This window comes from Rhinopithecus roxellana, chromosome 8, assembly GCF_007565055.1.
Source record: "Rhinopithecus roxellana isolate Shanxi Qingling chromosome 8, ASM756505v1, whole genome shotgun sequence".
Lineage (NCBI taxonomy): Eukaryota > Metazoa > Chordata > Mammalia > Primates > Cercopithecidae > Rhinopithecus > Rhinopithecus roxellana.
Genome location: NC_044556.1, coordinates 54,668,379 through 54,690,086, shown reverse-complemented (window position 1 = coordinate 54,690,086; position 21,708 = coordinate 54,668,379). Strand labels below are relative to the sequence as shown.

The 21,708-nt window shown below is 35.8% G+C and overlaps 1 protein-coding gene across 5 annotated transcripts in view; it reads left to right on the top strand.

Moving 5' to 3' along the window:
- Positions 1-21,708, top strand: part of ATF6 (activating transcription factor 6) — a 238,974-nt gene that overhangs the window by 157,656 nt on the left and 59,610 nt on the right. For 4 of the 5 annotated variants that reach the window (XM_030935786.1, XM_010373615.2, XM_030935789.1 and 1 more), the window contains exon 15: positions 19,974-20,058. In XM_030935786.1, coding sequence (XP_030791646.1) covers positions 19,974-20,058 — 85 coding nt within the window. Of the gene's footprint in view, positions 1-19,973; positions 20,059-20,290; positions 20,469-21,708 lie in introns of those variants that run through there. The other variant, XM_030935788.1, reaches the window with a different exon arrangement.

Genomic DNA, 21,708 nt, shown 5'->3' with positions numbered 1-21,708 from the left:
GGCATGTACCACCATGCCCAGCTAATTTGTGTGTGTGTGTGTGTGTGTGTGTGTGTGTGTGTGTGTGTGTGTTTAGCTGAGATGGGGTTTCACCATCTTGGCCAGGCTGACCTTGAACTCCTGACCTTGTGATCCATCCACCTTGGCCTCCCAAAGTGCTGAGATTACAGGCGTGAGCCACTGCGCCTGGCCTATTTTATAGTCTTTATGAGGTTTACATATTTATATAGAATTCTTACCAAGTGGTCTCAACCATTAATAGATAACTGTGTGATCAATTTAAGTGATTTTTAATTTCAGGCCAGATGCAGTGGCTCATACCTGTAATCCCAGCACTTTGGGAGGCCAAGGTGGGCAGATCACTTGAAGTCAGTTCAAGAACAGCCTGGCCAACGTGGTGAAACCCTGTCTCAAGCAAAAATTACCAAAGTTAGCTGGGCATGGTGGTGTGTGCCTGTAGTCCCAGCTGCTTTGGAGGCTGAGGTGGGAGAATTGCTTGAACCCAGGAGGTGGAAGTTGTAGTGAACTGAGATCATGCCACTACACTCCAGCTTGGCTGACAGAGTGAGAACCTGCCTCAAAAATAAAGAAAGGAAGAAAGGAAAGAAAGGAAAGAAAGGAAAGGAAAGGAAGGAAGGAAGGAAGGAAGGAAGGAAGGAAGGAAGGAAGGAAGGAAGGAAGGAAGGAAGGAAGGAAGATAGATTTTTAATTTCAAAAGTACCATCTCAATGTTCAGAAATTTGGAAAGAAAGAGAGAGAGAGAGAGAGAGAGAAAGAGGAAGGAAGGAAGGAAGGAAGGAAAGAAAGAAGGAAAGGAAGGAAAGGAAGGAAGAAAGAAAGAAAGAAAAGAATTTGAATTTCAAAAGTACCATCTCAATGTTCAGAAATTTGGAAAGTATAAAAGGAGAAATCACCTACAGTTTACTAGCCTAACAAAATCGTTACTATTTGTGTGTGTTTTACTTATTTTAAAGGATGCATATATGTTTTTACATTGTTGCAATATAGTATATGCATACTTTCATAGAGGATAAACATTTGCATTTAAATCCAATCTAAAATTATAATTTCATTTGACAGATATCCCCTGATTCAGATAACAGATACATCCATTCCCCCAAATATTCTTAAGGCTCTGTTTCCTAATTGTGAAAATGGTATTTGTCTGAGGCAGGAATTGTGATTAGAGTATGGAACATAGAGATCAAGTAGTTGGGAGGAAATGTGCCTATATGACTGTGAGAATGTCTACATATTTAGAATAGGATTTTACTCTGCTTTTAGGTTGGGGCTTCATAATAGCTTTAGCAACATATCTGATCATTTTATTACTCAGTGCTTTTTCCCTGCCCCTAGAGCATTTAATTACCTCTAAAAAATATATACAAGAAAGCGTTCATGTCTTATACTGATTAGATGAACTGTTTCAGCTTTCGTGATTTGAGTAGGAGGGAATTCTATTTCCTCTGTCAGCACTTAAACATTTCTGGAAAATGCTGTAGTGCATTGACATCAGGCATTTTAAAAAAATTACTGATCTTTGAGGAAAAGTAAAGGACCCAGTGAGTTACAGAAATAAGTGCTGGACCATCCCTGTTCTCTGCATTAGAAAACTGTACTGCTAACACATAGAAATATCTGCTCACCTTGAACTGAAATTATCCATGGGAAGCCGAATACATCCATCTATCAATTGATCGATAGATAAATGTATTTGTCTCATTCTGTCACCCAGGCTGGAGTGCAGTGGCGCGATCTCAGCTCACTGCAACCTCTACCTCCCAGTTTCAAGTGATTCTCCCACCTCAGCCTGCCGCGTAGCTGGGACTACAGGTGTGTGCCACCACACTCAGCTAACTTTTGTAATTTTGATAGAAACAGATTTCATCACGTTGGCCAGGCTGGTCTTGAACTCCTGACCTCAAGTGATCTGCCCACCTCAGCCTCCAAAGTGCTGAAATTACAGGCGTGAGCCACCGTGCCCAGCCTCCATATTGGATGATTATACATTTGTATATGTTTTTCTTTGCTTGCTTTATTTTGATGAGTCTTCAAGTCAGTAGCAGAATTTTATTAGTGAAGTTTAGTAATCCCAGTTACTGAAATTTAAAATATTTCACTAGTAAACTGAATTTAACGAATTCTCTTTGATAGACAATGTTGTGTTGTTTTTACTTATTGGTGAAAACCTAGCTGGTGCAGATGAACAGGAGTTGAACCTATTATCAGTAAAATTAGATTCCTTTTACAATTTGGCCATTTCTTCTAGCTTTATTATTTAATCTCATTTTTACAAGGTTTTACAATATTGTATTGCAAAAATAATATTGCTTTGAAAGTGTGAAGTATTTAGAATTTCTTGAATAAATATATAGTTTCCACTTTAGATGTTTGAGATTTAGAGGTGTACTTTTAGCCCCTTATTTTATAGATGAAGAAATTTAGACCCAGAGAGTTACATGCAGCACACAACTCATTTGTGACAAAGCGAGGTCTAGAAGTCAAATCATCTTCCATTTCAGGCTAGTGCACTTTTCACTGCACTTTACTGTGTTCTAATCAGTAAATAAAATTACATTAGAAGAGAGTTCTTTCAGAAATATGCAAACCAGTAAAATTTCAACAAATTAACATCCCTTTCAAGCTGTGTGTTGTTTTTTTCTGCAAAATGTAAGAGAAGTTGAAGTGTTTCCAACTCAGAATGGACTATAATATTTTTTTTTTTTTTTTTTTTTTTTTTTTTTTTTTTTTTTTTTTTTTTATTATACTTTAAGTTCTAGGGTACATGTGCATAACGTGCAGGTTTGTTACATATGTATACTTATGCCATGTTGGTGTGCTGCACCCATCAACTCGTCAGCACCCATCAATTCATCATTTATATCATGTATAACTCCCCAATGCAATCCCTCCCTCCTCCCCCCTCCCCATGATAGACCCCAGTGTGTGATGTTCCCCTTCCCGAGTCCAAGTGATCTCATTGTTCAGTTCCCACCTATGAGTGAGAACATGCGGTGTTTGGTTTTCTCTTCTTGTGATAGTTTGCTAAGAATGATGGTTTCCAGCTGCATCCATGTCCCTACAAAGGACGCAAACTCATCCTTTTTTATGGCTGCATAGTATTCCATGGTGTATATGTGCCACATTTTCTTAATCCAGTCTGTCACAGATGGACATTTGGGTTGATTCCAAGTCTTTGCTATTGTGAATAGTGCCGCAATAAACATACGTGTGCATGTGTCTTTGTAGTAGACTAATTTATAATCCTTTGGGTATATACCCAGTAGTGGGATGGCTGGGTCATATGGTACATCTAGTTCTAGATCCTTGAGGAATTGCCATACTGTTTTCCATAATGGTTGAACTAGTTTACAATCCCACCAACAGTGTAAAAGTGTTCCTATTTCTCCACATCCTCTCCAACACCTGTTGTTTCCTGACTTCTTAATGATTGCCATTCTAACTGGTGTGAGATGGTATCTCATTGTGGTTTTGATTTGCATTTCTCTGATGGCCAGTGATGATGAGCATTTTTTCATGTGTCTGTTGGCTGTATGAATATCTTCTTTTGAGAAATGTCTGTTCATATCCTTTCCCCACTTTTTGATGGGGTTGTTTGTTTTTTTCTCGTATATTTGTTTGAGTTCTTTGTAGATTCTGGATATTAGCCCTTTGTCAGATGAGTAGGTTGCAAAAATTTTCTCCCATTCTGTAGGTTGCCTGTTCACTCTGATGGTAGTTTCTTTTGCTGTGCAAAAGCTCTTTAGTTTAATTAGATCCCATTTGTCAATTTTGGCTTTTGCTGCCGTTGCTTTTGGTGTTTTAGACATGAAGTCCTTGCCCATGCCTATGTCCTGAATGGTACTACCTAGATTTTCTTCTAGGGTTTTGATGGTATTAGGTCTAACATTTAAGTCTCTAATCCATCTTGAATTAATCTTCGTATAAGGGGTAAGGAAAGGATCCAGTTTCAGCTTTCTACTTATGGCTAGCCAATTTTCCCAGCACCATTTATTAAATAGGGAATCCTTTCCCCATTTCTTGTTTCTCTCAGGTTTGTCAAAGATCAGATGGCTGTAGATGTGCGGTATTATTTCTGAGGACTCTGTTCTGTTCCATTGGTCTATATCTCTGTTTTGGTACCAGTACCATGCTGTTTTGGTTACTGTAGCCTTGTAGTATAGTTTGAAGTCAGGTAGCGTGACGCCTCCAGCTTTGTCCTTTTGACTTAGGATTGTCTTGGCAATGCGGGCTCCTTTTTGGTTCCATATGAACTTTAAAGCAGTTTTTTCCAATTCTGTGAAGAAAGTCATTGGTAGCTTGATGGGGATGGCATTGAATCTATAAATAACCTTGGGGAGTATGGCCATTTTCACGATATTGATTCTTCCTATCCATGAGCATGGTATGTTCTTCCATTTGTTTGTGTCCTCTTTGATTTCACTGAGCAGTGGTTTGTAGTTCTCCTTGAAGAGGTCCTTTACATCCCTTGTAAGCTGGATTCCTAGGTATTTTATTCTCTTTGAGGCAATTGTGAATGGAAGTTCATTCCTGATTTGGCTCTCTGCTTGTCTGTTGCTGGTGTATAAGAATGCTTGTGATTTTTGCACATTAACATCATCCTCATACCAAAGCCTGGCAGAGACACAACAAAAAAAGAGAATTTTAGACCAATATCCCTGATGAACATTGATGCAAAAATCCTCAATAAAATACTGGCAAACCGGATTCAGCAGCACATCAAAAAGCTTATCCACCATGATCAAGTGGGCTTCATCCCTGGGATGCAAGGCTGGTTCAACATTCGCAAATCAATAAACGTAATCCAGCATATAAACAGAACCAAAGACAAGAACCACATGATTGTCTCAATAGATGCAGAAAAGGCTTTTGACAAAATTCAACAGCCCTTCATGCTAAAAACGCTCAATAAATTCGGTATTGATGGAACGTACCTCAAAATAATAAGAGCTATTTATGACAAACCCACAGCTAATATCATACTGAATGGGCAAAAACTGGAAAAATTCCCTTTGAAAACTGGCACAAGACAGGGATGCCCTCTCTCACCACTCCTATTCAACATAGTGTTGGAAGTTCTGGCTAGGGCAATCAGGCAAGAGAAAGAAATCAAGGGTATCCAGTTAGGAAAAGAAGAAGTCAAATTGTCCCTGTTTGCAGATGACATGATTGTATATTTAGAAAACCCCATCGTCTCAGCCCAAAATCTCCTTAAGCTGATAAGCAACTTCAGCAAAGTCTCAGGACTATAATATTTTTACTTAATTAAATATTATGTAAAGAACCAGGCACGGTGGCTCATGCCTGTAATCCTAGCTCTTTGGGAGGCTGAGGCGGGTGGATTGCCTGGGCTCGGGAGTTCAAGATCAGCCTGGGCAACACGGTGAAACCCCGTCTCTACTAAAATACAAAAAATTAGCTGGGCGTGGTGGCATGTACCTGTAGTCCCAGCTACTCGCAGGCTGAGGAGGTGGGGGCGGGTGGATCACTTGAGCCTGGGGAAACAGAGGTTTCAGTGAACCAAGGCGCCATTGCACTCCAGCCTGGGAAACAGAGGGAGACCCTGTCTCAAAAAATAAAATAAATAGAAGTATCCTACTGGCCAACTCCTCCCCCACCTTCTAACCTTCTGCACCAAAGAACTGCTAAGTGGATTTGTCATGGCTACTGCTCATAAAAAACCTACAGAATAAAAGGGGGAAAGGAGAAGAGCTGTAGTTTTATGTTAGGGAGGAAGCCTGAAAGGGTCATTTCCCAAAAGAAGTTTATCTTTTAGAGCTGGACTGGTCAGTACAGTAGCCACTAGTGTTGAAATGTAACTAGTCCTAACTGAGATGTGCTGTAAGTGTAAAATGCACACTAGATTTTGAAGACTTAGGGTGAAGAAAAAGTAAAATATTTCAATAACATTTATGTTGCTTACATGTTGAGTGATAATATTTTGGATACATTAAATAAAGTAGATTATTAAAATTAAATTTACATGTTTCCTTTTAATTTTTTATTTTGTGTGCCCGAAATTTTAAAGTTACATGCGTGGCTTGCTTATATATCTCACAGTATATTTCTATTAAACAACGCTGCTCTGGAACTAAGATTTCTAAGGTAACTGAGATGATACTTTGGAGTTGAGCCAAAACCTGCTATTGTGGTATATTTTGGAGATGTGGGTTTCCATTAAGTGTAGATTTTTTTGACTCCTAGTAAATTTTTATTGATTTGTCATCTGGTTCATAATGTACAATTCAGTAAAAGCCATTCAGAGAGAGGCTAAACATTGCGAGCCAAACGTTCTTACAGTGCAACTTGGTCTTGGAACTTAGAATGCTTACAGGAATGGATGGCTAGCATGTGCTTTGCGTATGCCTTCTAAATATCATGTCCAGGCTTTTGGTGAGAGACTAGAGTACTAATATTCTGTATTGCTAATTCAGGGCTGCTCCATATGTTTTATAAACCGAATAGAGGTAGATTTAACATGAATATTGAGACATTTACCCAGTGTTTTTATCTGGATGAAAGAATAATGTACCTCTGGGTGCCTTGAGAGTACCTATAGGCAGTTAGGCTTTTTCTCAAGGAGCAATATTTGAACACTCAACTAAATCCCCATGATTTCATTGAATTCCCAAAATACAGTTGTATAGTACTCATCGTATTCTGTTTTTTTTTGTTTGTTTGTTTTGTTTTTTTGAGACTGAGTCTCACTCTGTCTGTCACCCAGGCTGGAGTGCAGTGGTGCAATCTCAGCTCACTGCAACCTCCGCCTCCCAGGATCAAGCAGTTCTCCTGCTTCAGCTTCCCAAGTAGCTGGGACTGTAGGCACACACCACCACGCCTGGCTAATTTTTGTATTTTTGGTAGAGACAGGGCTTCACCACATTGGCCAGGCCGTTCTTGAACTCCTGACCTCAGGTGATCCTCCCGCCTCGGTCTCCCAAGGTGCTGGGATTACAGGTGTGAACCACTGTGCCCATCCTGTATTCTGTATTTTTATGTATATCCTCACTAAATAAGTTTCTTGAGAATAGTGAAGGGTTTTTTATTCACCTTTTTTCCATTATGGTGTTTTGCATATGGTAAAATGCTAAAGTATTCTGAATTAAATTGAGCTAAACCAAACCTGGATGAAACTAAAGAAAATCATTTCTCCCCTTTCTTATTAGAGGAGGCACTTTGTTACAACAGAGGATATATGTGGATAAGTGTACCCAGGAATATGTAAGAATGTTGAGACATCTAGAAATCTGATTCAGAATTAAACAAAGGCCAGTGAAGTTTCTACACTGTTTTCTGGCTTCTAATTAAACATTTTTTCATATCACAATAATATAAATATTTTAAAGCACTCCAGGCAGTTCTCCTTCAGTATTCCCAGTGATGTCATTAAGCCTAGTCACCCTGCAACAGCTGCAAGTTATTTCAAACATCTGTACTGAATCTTTACACTCTACAAGCCCATTTGAAATAAACTCTGTCACCCCATTAACAGCTTCAGTAATTCTCTATTACTTTTCTAACCAAGAGTTAGAAAGAAATAAGTCTAGTGTATCAGAATGAAGAATCCTGAAAATTGCTTTTCAAAACTGATTCTCTGTGGTCACGAACATAATGTTTTTATTTACCCTTCCAGATTTCGGTACTTAAAAAGTTAGTTTCTTAAATATGTAAAAGTGAGATCGTTTGATAAATGCTTAAAAAGCATTTCCCTTAAGTTTATTAAGTCTTATTTGGTAATAAATATAAAAGACAAAACATTCCAGGTAAAAATTATTTCATACATTTTAAACAGTTTAAATAAAGTGTAGTCAACTCAAAACTCCACTGCCTTATTCCTCTGGGTCTTGCATATTTATTAGTGGAAATTTTTCTTTGCTAGTTTTTTACATTTTATGTTGTGGGATAAGCACAGAATTATTGAACCTATGACCTACGTATTCCACAGCTTACTTCAATCCTTCTATTAGGCACCTGTCCAGAGTTGAAGAAACATCTCAGATCACAGCAGGTTCTCAAAAAATGTCATTTTGTTTAGCTTCATTTCAATATAACATTAATGAGAAAAAAAATCAGTTCCCAGCTGGGGCTACTGTCTGTGTGGAGTTTTCATGGTTTCCCCATGTGTCTGCACTGGTTTTCCCCAGTTTCCTCCCACATCCTTATAACTTTTGCTTCACAAACATTTATTGACTTAACCTACCATCACTACGACTGCCATCACTTACTGATTGACCAAAAATTGCATAAATTATCTTACTTGTTTTTATTGGTCTTTATTAAATGTATGTATAGCTCACATTTATTTCAATATTTAATATTAGAAGTGCTCGGGGTCTTTATTTAGAAGTTTGGTGATGTTTTCATAGCCAGAAATATGCTGTAGGAACGCAACACTTGTTTATATCAATTAGGCTATCGTAAAACTGGTTTCCTTTATGTCATTTCACTTGAAGAATTTATGGACGACGTGAGGAATGGTACTCAACTTTTGCTTATAAATAATTAACAGATGACATGAAAAGAGACCTCTTAGGAAGCAATTTTTAGGAGCCTATTGAGCTGGGGGTTAACATTTTCAATAAGAAGCCATTCAGTCAAATATAATCTTTTGCATTTAAACTCTACATCATTATGTTATATTACTAGAAGTCTAAAGACCAAACAATATGTTAGAAAGAATAAAGTGTTATGAATATAATTTCTGCTTATACTTTTAGAAAGAGGATTAAAAGTATTGACAACAAATGAAGTCAAAATAGCTTGATTAAAGTAGTTTATTAAAAGTATCTCCTTAATGTTATAGTATATGCTAATTATTTGCTTTGCATATGTACTCATAGTGACATACATTTATGCATTAGCTGAGACATGTTCATTCTGTAAGTTTTGTACAGAACTGATGATCTTCAGTTACACAAGAACATTTAAAAATTTTACGTTTGAAATAGATAACTAAGCAATGCTGTGTGAAACTGAAAAATGAAAACTTTGATAAAAAAAGTATTTTCTAATATAGGATAGTACATATATATAAGAATACTTTTTTGGGTGTAATCTTAGTAACATCATTATGATGTTTGATATAAAATTATAGTAGATAGACCACTATGTTGCCCACTTACACATTCTTCTGTCCTATTAAGCAACAAACATTATTCTTACAAATATTTCTATCTGTCATACATATGAAATATGTAATACATATGAAATATTTGTATGTATTTATTGGAAGTAACTTTTAAGGCTAGTCTTTTTTTCATAATTTTAACTTTTATTTTAGATTCGGGGTAGATGTGCAGGTTTGTTACATTGGCATATTGTATGATGCTGAGGTTTGGGGTATGAATGATCCCATCACCCAGTAATGAGCATGGTACCCAACCAGTTAGTTTTTCAACCCTTGAGTAGACATTGCTCCAAAGGAAGATATACAAATGGCCAATAGCATATAAAAATGTACTCAATATCATTAGCCATTAGTAGAAATAAAAATTAAGAAATGTTTAAAATATTTAATGTTTTATTTGAAAAGAATAAATCAATTAAAATTTTAAGTAACATTTTTAATGGAAAATAGTGATATCTCCCCAAAAAAAATTAGTGAGAAGAGTAGCATTGTTTTACAGTTTTGCAGGTTTTTAATATGTGATTTAATGGAAGATAACATGAGTCTTATATATGTTTCTGTATTCAGTCTGTTGCAATATATTGTTTTAGTTGAAATATATGAAGAAAATCTACCCTCATACAGGTAAGTAGTTGCAAAGGGAAGGAGTATTTTAATAGCCTTTTCAAATAATTGTGAATTATTCTGTTTTGATACTACATAAAAACTCAGCAAGTGGTAATTTCTTAAAAGATTAGTTGCACTATAGAATCTAAAGCCATATCAGTGACACTTTTATCCTGTGTAACATTAAAAATCCATTGATCTGTCTTGCAGTTTGAATGGAACTTGTCCCCGTGAGTGATTTTGTAACATCATTCACTGCTCCTTTGGAAGATATTAGTTCACTAAGAGGCAGATCTTCCAAATAAGAACATATTTCATTATACAATATCAAAGAATAACATTCATTAATATTACCACGAATCACATGAAGAAAAAAGTCATACTCATGGTGGTAGATACGTGGTTTCCAAAATTCGAATTTTCACTCAAAATCCCAAATTTTATCATTTGCAAATATTGTCAAGTGTTTTCTTTGAAATATCAGGCTTACTTCATTTTTTAAAAGTGCTTAATGGGTTACCCATGCCTGAATAACAATATTATTGGCCATTATTTCAAGTAAAAGTGGTATTGAAAAAAGTGGGTTGTTCAGCTTGCAAATCATTCACCCAAGTGCTTTTTCTTGAGATAGCCATTATACTTCAGTAGGTAGCAAAACAGTTTTTTATGTTCTTGGCATTTCATCACAGAGAATGTTAATAATTTTTACTGCTTCAACAAGGATATTCTAAATTGAAATTGGCTTTAAAATATTTTATTCATTTACTCATTTCTTAGTTGATTCATCATTACTGTATGTGGCAGTGAAGAATACAGTGACTACTAGACTAATTTGGTGCCACTACATAGATTTATGCTAAGGCTTAGCAGTTTGGCTTTGCTTTTTCACCAACAGAGTAAATTTCAACAAAGTGCAAAAAGGCTTGAAAATAGTTTGACCTGAAAGAGTCTTAGAGATTCTTGCCTCCTTAGGGAAAAAACTAGTTAAAAAGCTGTTATAATAGTCCTCCTGTAACTAGTTTACGTTATAAATCATTTGTGGATACCTACTATATGAAAGGTTGTAGTAGATCCTGGGGATTCAGCAATGAACAAAACAGATGAAAATGTCTCCTGTTATGGAGCTCATTTATAAAGGGTAAAGATATATAATAGGGATTAGAGAGAAAAGTAAAGCAGAGAAAGGAAACAAGCTGAGTGTGTTTGGTGGGAATGCGTATGTACAATTTAACTAAGGTGGCCCGGAAAGACCTCACTGAGAAATTGACATTTGAATGAAGATCTGAAGTAGGGGCAGGTAAAGGTGTGTGCCTCTACAAAGGCCACAGCTGAGGCTGCCCTTCTTTATCCATCTCTTTTCATCCTTCCAACTTCCAGACCTTTTTTTTCTGCTGATAACTCATATACCTTTTAAAGTTTAAACCAATTTAGTTTCTTCCAACTCTGCTCTCCACCACTTCCTTGCCCCTAGCACACACACAGTTAGCACTTACAAAAACAGAAACTCACCCCTTTACAAAAGGGACAGGGATAGAGTGGAGGCTTTGAATACTTGTGCTTCAGTTATTTTTCCCCTGTCATCTTTTATATTAAAGGAAATAAAAAATAGGGGTGTCTTCTTTTCCTGGTTGAACTGGTAGAGAATATCTATGGCAGTTAGTGCTAATGTTTATAAAAAGGAATAAATACAAGTGAGATCATGATGGAGAGAGACCAAATCAGTAGGGAACAAATTATAAAGAGATTTCATTTCTAGGCTAAAGAGTTTGAATTGGTCATGTGTGCCTGTCATCCTTTATTTTGTTCAGCAGTGGAACAATGGCTCTCAACTATGTGGTTGAGGGAATAAACTTCAACAACAAATCTAAATTTCCTGTATCAGTTGCATTTAACTGTTGCATTTCCTCAAGGACTTCACTGTCCTCAAACTTCTTGGTCCCTTTAAAAAAAAAATTATTGAACACTTATAAGTGTTGAAATACTAACTTGTCTAATCTTTATAAACAATTGGTGCAATAAGTATTGTTACTGTCCGTATTTTACTAATGAGAAAATGAGGACACAGAAAGATTAAGGAACTTGTTTTATATCCTACAGCAAGAAATTAGGTGATGGAAGCAGAATTCAAACCCAGGCAGTCTAGCTCCAGAGTCCGTCCTCTTAATCTGTCTGTGCCACTCTGGCCACTGTTTGTGAATGCAGAGTCCTGGAATTATCTGCATCAGAATCACCAGGGATACTTGTTAAAAGTGAAAAATTCTGGCCCACCTCAAGATTTACCATGTAATAAATTGTTTTCCAAGAGTTGAGGAATGTCAGTATTTATATTATAAAATCCTGCAGGTGATTATGATACGTATCCTTTGTTAAGAGCTTCTGTTTTAGAAGGACCTACTACTGGCACTGTGTTTGCTTCTGATCCCAGCTTCCTATGATTAAATGCTTTCTGAAAGATACATAGTTAGTATAGAAATTAATACTATTGTACTATTCTATTATACCCCAGTTTGACTTTTAAGCTGTTACCACCTGAAATTTAAATGAAATCCTTTTTAGCACAATATTTGACTAAACAATTTAAAAATTGTATTTCCTACAAATGCATTATACCTTAAAAATGCACTTTAAAACTGAGTGGAGGTGAGGTGTGGTGACTCACGCCTGTAATCCTAGCACTTTGGGAGGCTGAGGCAGGTGGATCACCTGAGGTCAGGAGTTTGAGACCAGCCTGGCCAACATAGTGAAACTCTGTCTCTACTAAAAATACAAAAATTAGCTGGGCATGGTGGCAGGTGCATGTAATCCCAGCTACTCAGGAGGCTGAGGCAGGAGAATCACTTGAACCCAGGAGGTGGAGTTTGCAGTGAGCCGAGATTGCGCTATTGCACTCCAGCCTGGGTGACAGAATGAGACTGTATAAAAAAACAAAGCAAAATGAAACACACACACACACACACACACAAAATGAATGGAAACTGATAACTTACTATTCATGATTAAATAAAACTACTAGGCTTTATAAAGTATACCCTATGTGACATGAAAAGTGAACTCTTCTAGATTGTGGAACAGCTTTATATAGTATCATACCTCCAACTTTAACTAGGATTGCAGCTGGCAATAAAGCTCAGCTTCTAATGTGAGCAAGTGTTGAGTTTGGCTATTTGGTTAACCCAAGATCCTGAGAGAAAATTTGTTCACTCAAGTACATAAAGCATATTATGGTTAAAAGTTTTTATTCCACTTTGTAGTTTGCCTTGTTAAGACTAGTCTTTCCTAAAATGTGCTTTAGGGGCATTTTATAGTCCTCCATATTTCTTTATGTGAAGCCAACGTCAAAGTTGCTTTGAAAAGGATCAAGATCTGGAGTGAAGGCTGGAGGCTAATGCAAGGAGAGATAACTTTAGAAATACAAGTTACATGAAACCCCTTTTTTTCTCCCCTTCCAGAAAGTTGTAGAATGATTGATATGAAATCATAAATTGGCCAGTGTATCTCTTTGTGTTCCCTTCCCACCCTGCTGTGCTATCTACACAAACACAAGTGGCATTTGAGGTAACTTTAACTTTTTGCTTGAAGTGTTTCCTAATAACTTTTCTCAGGAAACTTGTTGACTCAATTTGCTGTAGCCATAGACCCTCCTACCTGACCCCCTGTGGTCTGCTTTGGTAGCACACCTGTAGGAGGCAATGTAATCTTCAGGAAATTCACTTCCTACCAGTAGTCCTGAGTAAAGAGAATTTTCTAAAATGAAGTATCTTGTGAACATTATATATGACCAATTCCCAAATGGTTAAACTCTTTATGCATTTAGTGTTTGATCTTTTTCCTTAAGATGACTTTTTTTTGGATTGCTGCCCTGTTGACACTCAACAAATTACAATTGCTAACAAGTTTCAGAGGCCCTAACTTATTTTCCTAAATCACGTACTTCCCATTTTTTGAAAAGGCCCTCTATTATACCTAACAAAGTTTTGAACTTTGATTAACTCAAGTGTTTTTTTGTTTGTTTGTTTTTGTTTTTTTGAGATGGAGTCTTGCTCTGTTGCCCAGGCTGGAGTGCACTGGCGCGATCTCTGCTCACTGCAAGCTCCGCCTCCCGGGTTCATGCCATTCTCCTGCCTCAGCATCCCGAGTAACTGGGACTACAGGCGCCTGTCACCACGCCCGGCTAATTTTTAAATATTTTTATTAGAGAAGGGGTTTCACCGTGTTAGCCAAGGTGGTCTTGATCTCCTGACCTCGTGATCCACCTGCCTCGGCCTCCCAAAGTGCTGGGATTACAGGCGTGAGCCACTGCACCCAGCCAACTCCAAGTTATTGAATGAAGTAATATAAAGCACATGATTGAAGACTTCCTGGTCCTATACCTGTCCAAAGCATGTAACCAACATTTTGTCTAAGAGGTTTCCCTAGGGAGATCAATCCTGACCTAGTTTAGAAACATTTTTCCTGAAACTCTCTTCAAAAGAGAAGAATGATTTTGGATGCTACTATCCTGTCCTTAGGAAAGTATTTACAAGAAACCATTTTGACCAAGAAACTCAAAATTAATTCTGGTTTTTAAAAAGAGAGGCATATATCACTCTTAGATTGAACCTTATGAAATTACTGATATTTGACTCACAAAAATGACAATTTTTTATGGTCCAACCTAATACTTTTTGGTGTGAATAAAAAGGGGGGCATGGTTAATTGGGCAGTTTGCAGCGGACATCCTCCAGAGTTTGACATGAAAAGTGTATCTTAAATCAAAACTTGAATTTGTACTTATTAGGATTTCAAGCTCATTTTTCCTCTGGTGACCTTGCCAGCATTATCAGATTTATATTAAGTGTCAAAAGTTTCCTTTTGTCAAAGCATAAACCTTGGCTCATTCTTGGGCCATCTGTTGTACACTAATAGTTTTGATTTATTCTTCCGGCTGACATGCATACTAATGGTGCAGATGCAAGCTCTACGTTTCCTTTTATTGGTCTGTAGTTTTATTGCATACATTAATGGCACAAATACAGCATTCATATTAGCTATTTATATTAATTCTAGTTTTCGGGTGAGTAATATACCTTGCTTATGTTTTTACTATGCTGAGAAGCCCTGTGTAGTAGACATTTTAATAGACTTTAAATGATTACTTTCTACTTAATTTTACCACCCCAATTTTGTTTTTTGCAATTTTTATTTTCAGGATATGTCACAATGTGTGTCTGTCTATTTTCATGATTTCAAATCCCATTGCTTTAATGAATGAACACATTTGCTTTTTGATCAGGAATTACTATAACTACTAGAAAACAACACTAGTGCAAAATGAGAATTTAGATAAATAACTCTGAAAGGCCTACTTCTAGTTGATGCTTTGGCTCTAATTTTTGAGGTTTAACATGCTCTTCAACTTCTTTGACAGCTTGAAAGATACGAAATGGAGTGATAGAAGAAAACAAAAGCTCTCTAGGACAGTGACATAGGTTAGAGAAAATTTAATACAAAGCTGTTTTTGAAATAAGGCTAGGTGCTATTTTTATTTTTGATCTGCTTCTAACAGTTTCGTATATTGGAAAACCAACCCCATCTCTGGAATCCAGTGGATATGGGCCAAATATAAAATGTTAAGAGGCTGTTGTTACTATTGGTCTGCTATGCAAAACTTTTTCCCTAATAGAGGTCTGTGTTGATCCGTGTAAAAGCCGCTCAGTGTCACAAGTGCAGCCTGAGTTTCCTTCATTTCTAGGGGAAATTATGATAGAAATACATTCCTTTCTAATAAAGATAAAGGGCTGCAACCTTGAGCCAGCGTTTTCTAATACAGTAGAAGCCATCTTATCTATATAATGGGGACTAGTAGATGGTCTGTTAATAAACAATACTGGTTAAAATTAGTTTTTAAAAAGATACATATCTTTATTTCATTTGATTATGTTAATATGCACTCATTGGCTAGTTTTGTATGTAGGGCCAATTTTCTTTTCTTTGAGTCCAGATCCACTGTTCAGAGTTCCATGTTGCCTTTCTTGCATAAACCGTACTCACAATTCAGCAACCATAATTTCCAGTATTGGTTACAGTTACTTTAAATTGGAATAAGAACTTAAAGGTACTTGTTAAGCAATCTGAGGGCAGACTATTACGATTTTTATGGTTGCTTTGCAAGGAGAGAACATTTTAAAACTTATTTTTATCTTTTTGCTCTCTTTTCACACTATTAGTTTATGTAATATTTTATTACACAATTATACTGACTAATACAATTAATGAAAATAGTCTTGAAAAAAGATACAACTCAATAGTCGTGAATGTTCCCTGTGCTAGGGGCACCAGTCAGTGAATTTTATAGGGGGAATGGGAAGGGTCATTTAATCAGTTTGTACTCTACATGGCTATGTAGAATCAACATTTGATAACTCTCAGTAGGGCCTGAATTCTGTTATGAGTTACCGTAATTAATTTCAGCAGAGCAAAATGTGATCCTTTTCTTTTGATAAGCCAGTCTCCAATGCTTTTGTTTTCTTAAAAAGAGAAGAAACGTAACTTTGAATGCTGTGTTATGCACTCATATTTTGTTGGTTTCTAACAAATTGCTGGGAAGAGGGAATTGGGAGAACTGTATGAAAGTAGTATATTTTCTCATGTACAATATTGCATAACATTAGAAAACTGATGCTTTATTTTCATGGGGAAATGTTTTGGTGTTTCTCCCCGCCCCCTCCCCTCCATGTTTCTCTAACTTTTTCTGGGAATAAGAGTAACAATACATTGATCATAATATTTGTCAACATGATTTCATTCCAGAGGAAATCCTGTGGTATCTAAGCCCTACGGAAAGCTTGATGAAGACATTTCAGGAGTCCATTCGAAGATGTCTTAAAATTAGTGACATAGTTTTGAGTGACAGTGCCAAAATATATTTCTTTCTATGGCAACATTCTTTTTCTACTATCCTTTTTATTTTTAAGTAGTTTCATTTTTGTCAGTTGGGTTATTTTAAACGATTTAATTGGAGGGAAAGAAGTACAAATTTATCAAATTGTACCTCCGGGATTGAATTTCCTCCACTAGTTCCTTAGTAAGTATTTAAGTAAAAGGGGGTGTGATATCAAGAAGACTAAATTATAAATATGGTTTCTATGCTGTTAAAAAATAACAATGCTGTTCTTGATTAACTATTATGGAGATTCCTCTTGACCAAATTCCTTTAGAACTGTTTCACAAATTTGTAATTTAATTAGTAATTTGGTTTAGCTTTAGGTTTGAGTGACAGAAAATACAAAATAATAATGTCTTAGATAAATTAGAAGTTTATTTCTCTTTCATGTATACATTTCAGAGATCTAATGATAGCTACTTAATCATCAGGATCCCTGTCTCCTTCTATCTTCTTGCTCCATAATTCTCAATTTGCAGCTTCTGTCTCATGGAACAAAGATGGCTACTCCAGCTCTAGCAGTCATATCTGCCTTCTAGCTAGCAAGAAGGAGAAAGGGAAGGAGGAAAAAAGCCTTCCACCATTACCACCTTGAAGAAGTTGCCATTTCTTCTTATGGTCCATTGACCAGACTGTAGCCTTATTTGGTTGCAAAGGAGGCTAGGAAATATAGTCTTTATTCTGGGTGGCATTGTGCCCAACTGAATATCACAAGTCCTGTTGCTATTTTAATATTATAGAAGAAGGAGAGCATATATTGAGTTTAAAAAAATAGCTGTTTCTGCCACAATTCAGTTTTCCCAACAAAATAAAAACTTGGATTTATATTCTTTAAAAGAAAATATCCTCTGTGGCACAATGCTGAATACATGACAGGGTACTGTGCTGAGTCATGTTTTTTAAATGAGCAGTAAGAAGCCAGTAAATATTTATTGAGTGATTATAGCTCCTTTGTTTCTGAAAATGTGGCTCACAGTATTAATGATCTAAAAAAGAGTAAGATGAACACAGAGAAACTAATATTCAGGATTCATTGTTGTGAGGTTCAAGAAACATTTATTTTGAGGAAGTGGAGGTAAATATTCAATGAAGTAACTACATTGTCCCAGATACATAGATAAGATAGATAGATAAAATATATGTGATATATGATATATAGACACTTATTTTTATTATAAGATATGTACTGTTAGAATTGGTAGTATACCAGCTTTGGTTCCCTGCAGTCTAATTTTTGGGCCTCTTGGTAAACAAGTACTTAAAACTGTTACTCCAGTTTGCAAACCTTTAATAATTAGAGACAAGGCAGTTAACTTTAATAATTTGTATGCATGCAAGATGTGATTCTTCTTTTTCATAAATCATACATGGTTTTTAGCTTTCTGCTGCAAAAGTAACTAGTTTGTTAGAAAGTTAGTGAAAAGAGAAAGTAGGAGACATTGTGTTCAGAAGATCATGTTTAAAAACAACAATTAGTATGGCATCTATATCTTAGCAGGAAACTCAGAATTAAGTCTGAGCCTGACCTTAACCCATGACCAGTGGAATCTAAGTGTGTTTATTTTTACAATAGCCTTAATTTGGGGCTTGCAAGTTTTTTGGTTTGGTTTCACATTCAATTTAGAGACCCTGAAGCAGTATTTTAATGATAGGAATTAAGCTATGTATAACTTTCATGGCTTGAAGATCAGCAAATTCTGTTTTTTCTTGGTTATAATGTTATCTTACCCAGAAATGTGTGATCTTTGTGTCTAACAATGCACTTAAAAAAAAAAAACAAAACAAAAAATTCCCTTGCTGCAATGCTGGAATTCTAACAGAACTTTACTCATCTTCTCTCTCCTCCCCGATTTTTAAAAACATGTTCTCTTGGAAATGTTGCCCTGAATTACACAAAATACAAGCAGTTACTGGAAATGTTTTCTACACAGTTCTGTTCATGTATATCAATTTCAATTTGTTTTTCACTTTCTAGATTTTTTTCTTAATTTTGCTGATAATCGTACTTCATAATCATATCAACTTTGAACTTTGAAGTTCTGTTGAATTTTTATTGCTCTCAGCTGTATCAGATCCTACTTTTTGATGAGTTATTTCATATAGTAAGTTTGTTGCATGAATGGTGAAACAGTGAACACAGGAACAAGAAAAGAAAGCAAAATGGGTCAAACTTAGGTTGAGTTTTATCTCCAGTTTAACCATGCTCCCTTAAATGGAAATGCTAATATGCTTTTTTTTCTTTTTTCTGTGGCAGTTCATATGTTTTTACTAGAAAGAAGAGGAGTTATTGAAAACAGTAGTTAATATCAAAGTCATAAGCCATTTATAATCAGCCTTAGAATGCCTACAGATGTATATACATTTTCAAAACACTTGTACTCTGCCTTTTCTGAAGCCAAACTTCTCTTGGCTCATTCTTACTTTTAGTACTTGTGTGCTGGAAATTAGAAACCTCAGATGCCCTACACAATGTAGGACTATACAATTGTGCTAGGCATGTATTTGTAATTTTTTAACTCTTTGTTCTGCCCGCCTTGGCCTCCCAAAGTGCTGGGATTACAGGGGTAAGCCACCACACCCGGCCACTATGCTTTTTAAGGGCAAAAACTGTACATCTTCTTTAGCATGCACCTGTCACTTGCAAATAAATGTCTAATGCTCTGGCCACTTCAAAGGGAGAAGAGGAGGCTAAGCAGGCAAGGCTCTAGGGCTTGGCCCTGCTTCAGTCAGAATCTTTCTTCTACATGTTGATAGTTCCTTTCTTCTACAAGTAGAAAATTCCCAGGATAAGAATTTTGATGGGAAAAAGAGTTTATTGCCTTTAAAAAAAAAGTTTGAAAATGTTGTTTAGTGGATAGATACTTTCAGTATCTTGTGACATTATCTAGTCTAGCCCCCATCATTTTACAGGACTGGAAACTGAAACACAGAAAGGATAGGTAGTCTTGTGCAGATTATACAGCTATTTAGTGGCAGAATTAGAATTAAAATCGTGTGTCTTGACTGCTTGATCAGTATTCTTTATAGTGTGCTATAGCATATGTGTTGTAGAAACCTAAGAGTTTTCCAAGATCACTGCATAGTGCCTGACAATGGTAGACACTCTGTAAATGTATATTACATTAATGAATGAATGATTCTAAGATGGTGTATAATTATGTCTAAGCCAACTTCAAATAAAAACTATAATTTTTCATCATCTCAATGAAATATTGGCCTCTTAGAAACCCTGAATTTGACCTGTTCTAGGACTAAGCCAGTTGTTATATATAACAGATTGTTCTTTGTTAATTTTAGGATCACCTGCTGTTACCAGCTACCACCCATAACAAGACCACAAGACCAAAAATGTCAATTGTGTTACCAGCAATAAACGTAAATGGTAAGTTGAAATTCTGGTTTATGAACAACATGAGATTCCTTTGTTTAACCAAGATTCTCTTCATTAGTTCAAAGACATTTAAAATGTTCAGTTAAATGAGTATATATCCATACATTATTTCTGAAACATTTCTCCACTGTTTTCACAAAAATACTATTTTTAAAATCCATTATTCTTTTTTTTAAAAATTACTACATCCCTAAAAGAAAAAGTATCTCTCTTTTACTTACAGAATTGGAAAAGCTAGCATCTTGACTGCTCTACAGACTTGCATCTGGGACCTTTCTAGTCATAAATGTAGCGTTAAGAAGCCGCTGCTGTGTTCTGACAGTAAATTTGTAAATTAGATTTTTGGAACTCAAAGCAGTTTCCTGTGTTACCTAAATGTTGATACCATCCTAGACCTTGCCACAGAAGCCTGGCTTATTTATGTTTAATTGATAATACTGATGAGTTTGATATTGATAGTATTACTGTTATATTTTGTTCTATTACTAGCACTGGACATTAAGCAAAATACAAATAATAATATAATGCACAGATGTTAAGGCATAGTATACCTGCTTATAGTTTAGAAGGAAAAAAAGGCCAAAAATCACTGTACTCCAAAGAGAAAGTCACATAAGTAATATGTGAGGTACTAAGAAATCTAGTGAAGCAGATATTACTTCCAGCTTGATTCTTCATGGAGAAGAGAAATAACTCATTCCCATTACCAGCTGTGGATTATAAATGAGCACAGTGTGTGTTATTGACTAATTGCTTTCTCTGACACATCGTATTGAAAATCGGAGAGTTGGCCATCTTTTTCAAGTTCGTGTATCTCACATAATGGAGGTACTAGTACATTTTCTGTCTGGTAGCAAAAACCTCATAGTATATGAAGAAGACAAAAACGAAAAGCCCTTTGAACTAACCTGCAGTTGAACCGGTTCACATTTTGATTGATAAATAATAACTAAACCTTCAAATACAATTATAAAACAAAACACTAGAATTTTGGGGAGATTCCAGATAAGTTCAATAAAATTTAGTCTTTAGGGGAAAAGTAATATTCATCATACATTTTAAGACCATAGAGGACTATAGAATTTCATTGAGCTGTATATAGACAGCTTATTAGAAATGCTTAGGAAGTAACTTTATAGACATAAACATAAATGGGTTTTTTGTTAAAGCATAAAAAATTACAATATTTACTTAGCCTTACAAAGACATTCAGAACAAGTTTAAGAAAAATGATAACATTGAGAAGAACATCTCTTTCTTCAATGAAGACATACCTCTCAAGTTACTCATGGAATAATCCTCTTACTACCTGAAGAAGAATATATTCCAAAGTGCATTTTATTACATTCCAAAGAATGTATTTAGGAAGTCTCACTTATTCTCAATCTATAGGTACCTAAGTTTCTCTGCCTAAACTATAATAGACCAAAGGGTCAGCTTATGCTCAGAAAGGCTATTTTCTGAGTTTTATCAAGGCAGAATTCACTGAATTTTGTTCTTCTGATATTGGGTTCTTATGCAAGAGAATGAAGGCCTGGTCTTATTTTATAACAGTGAGCTATCTATTTATATTAAGCCAAAACCAACAAGATGCTGTTTGACTATGTTTATCTTGGCAAGGTGACTGATTTTTGAAGAGGA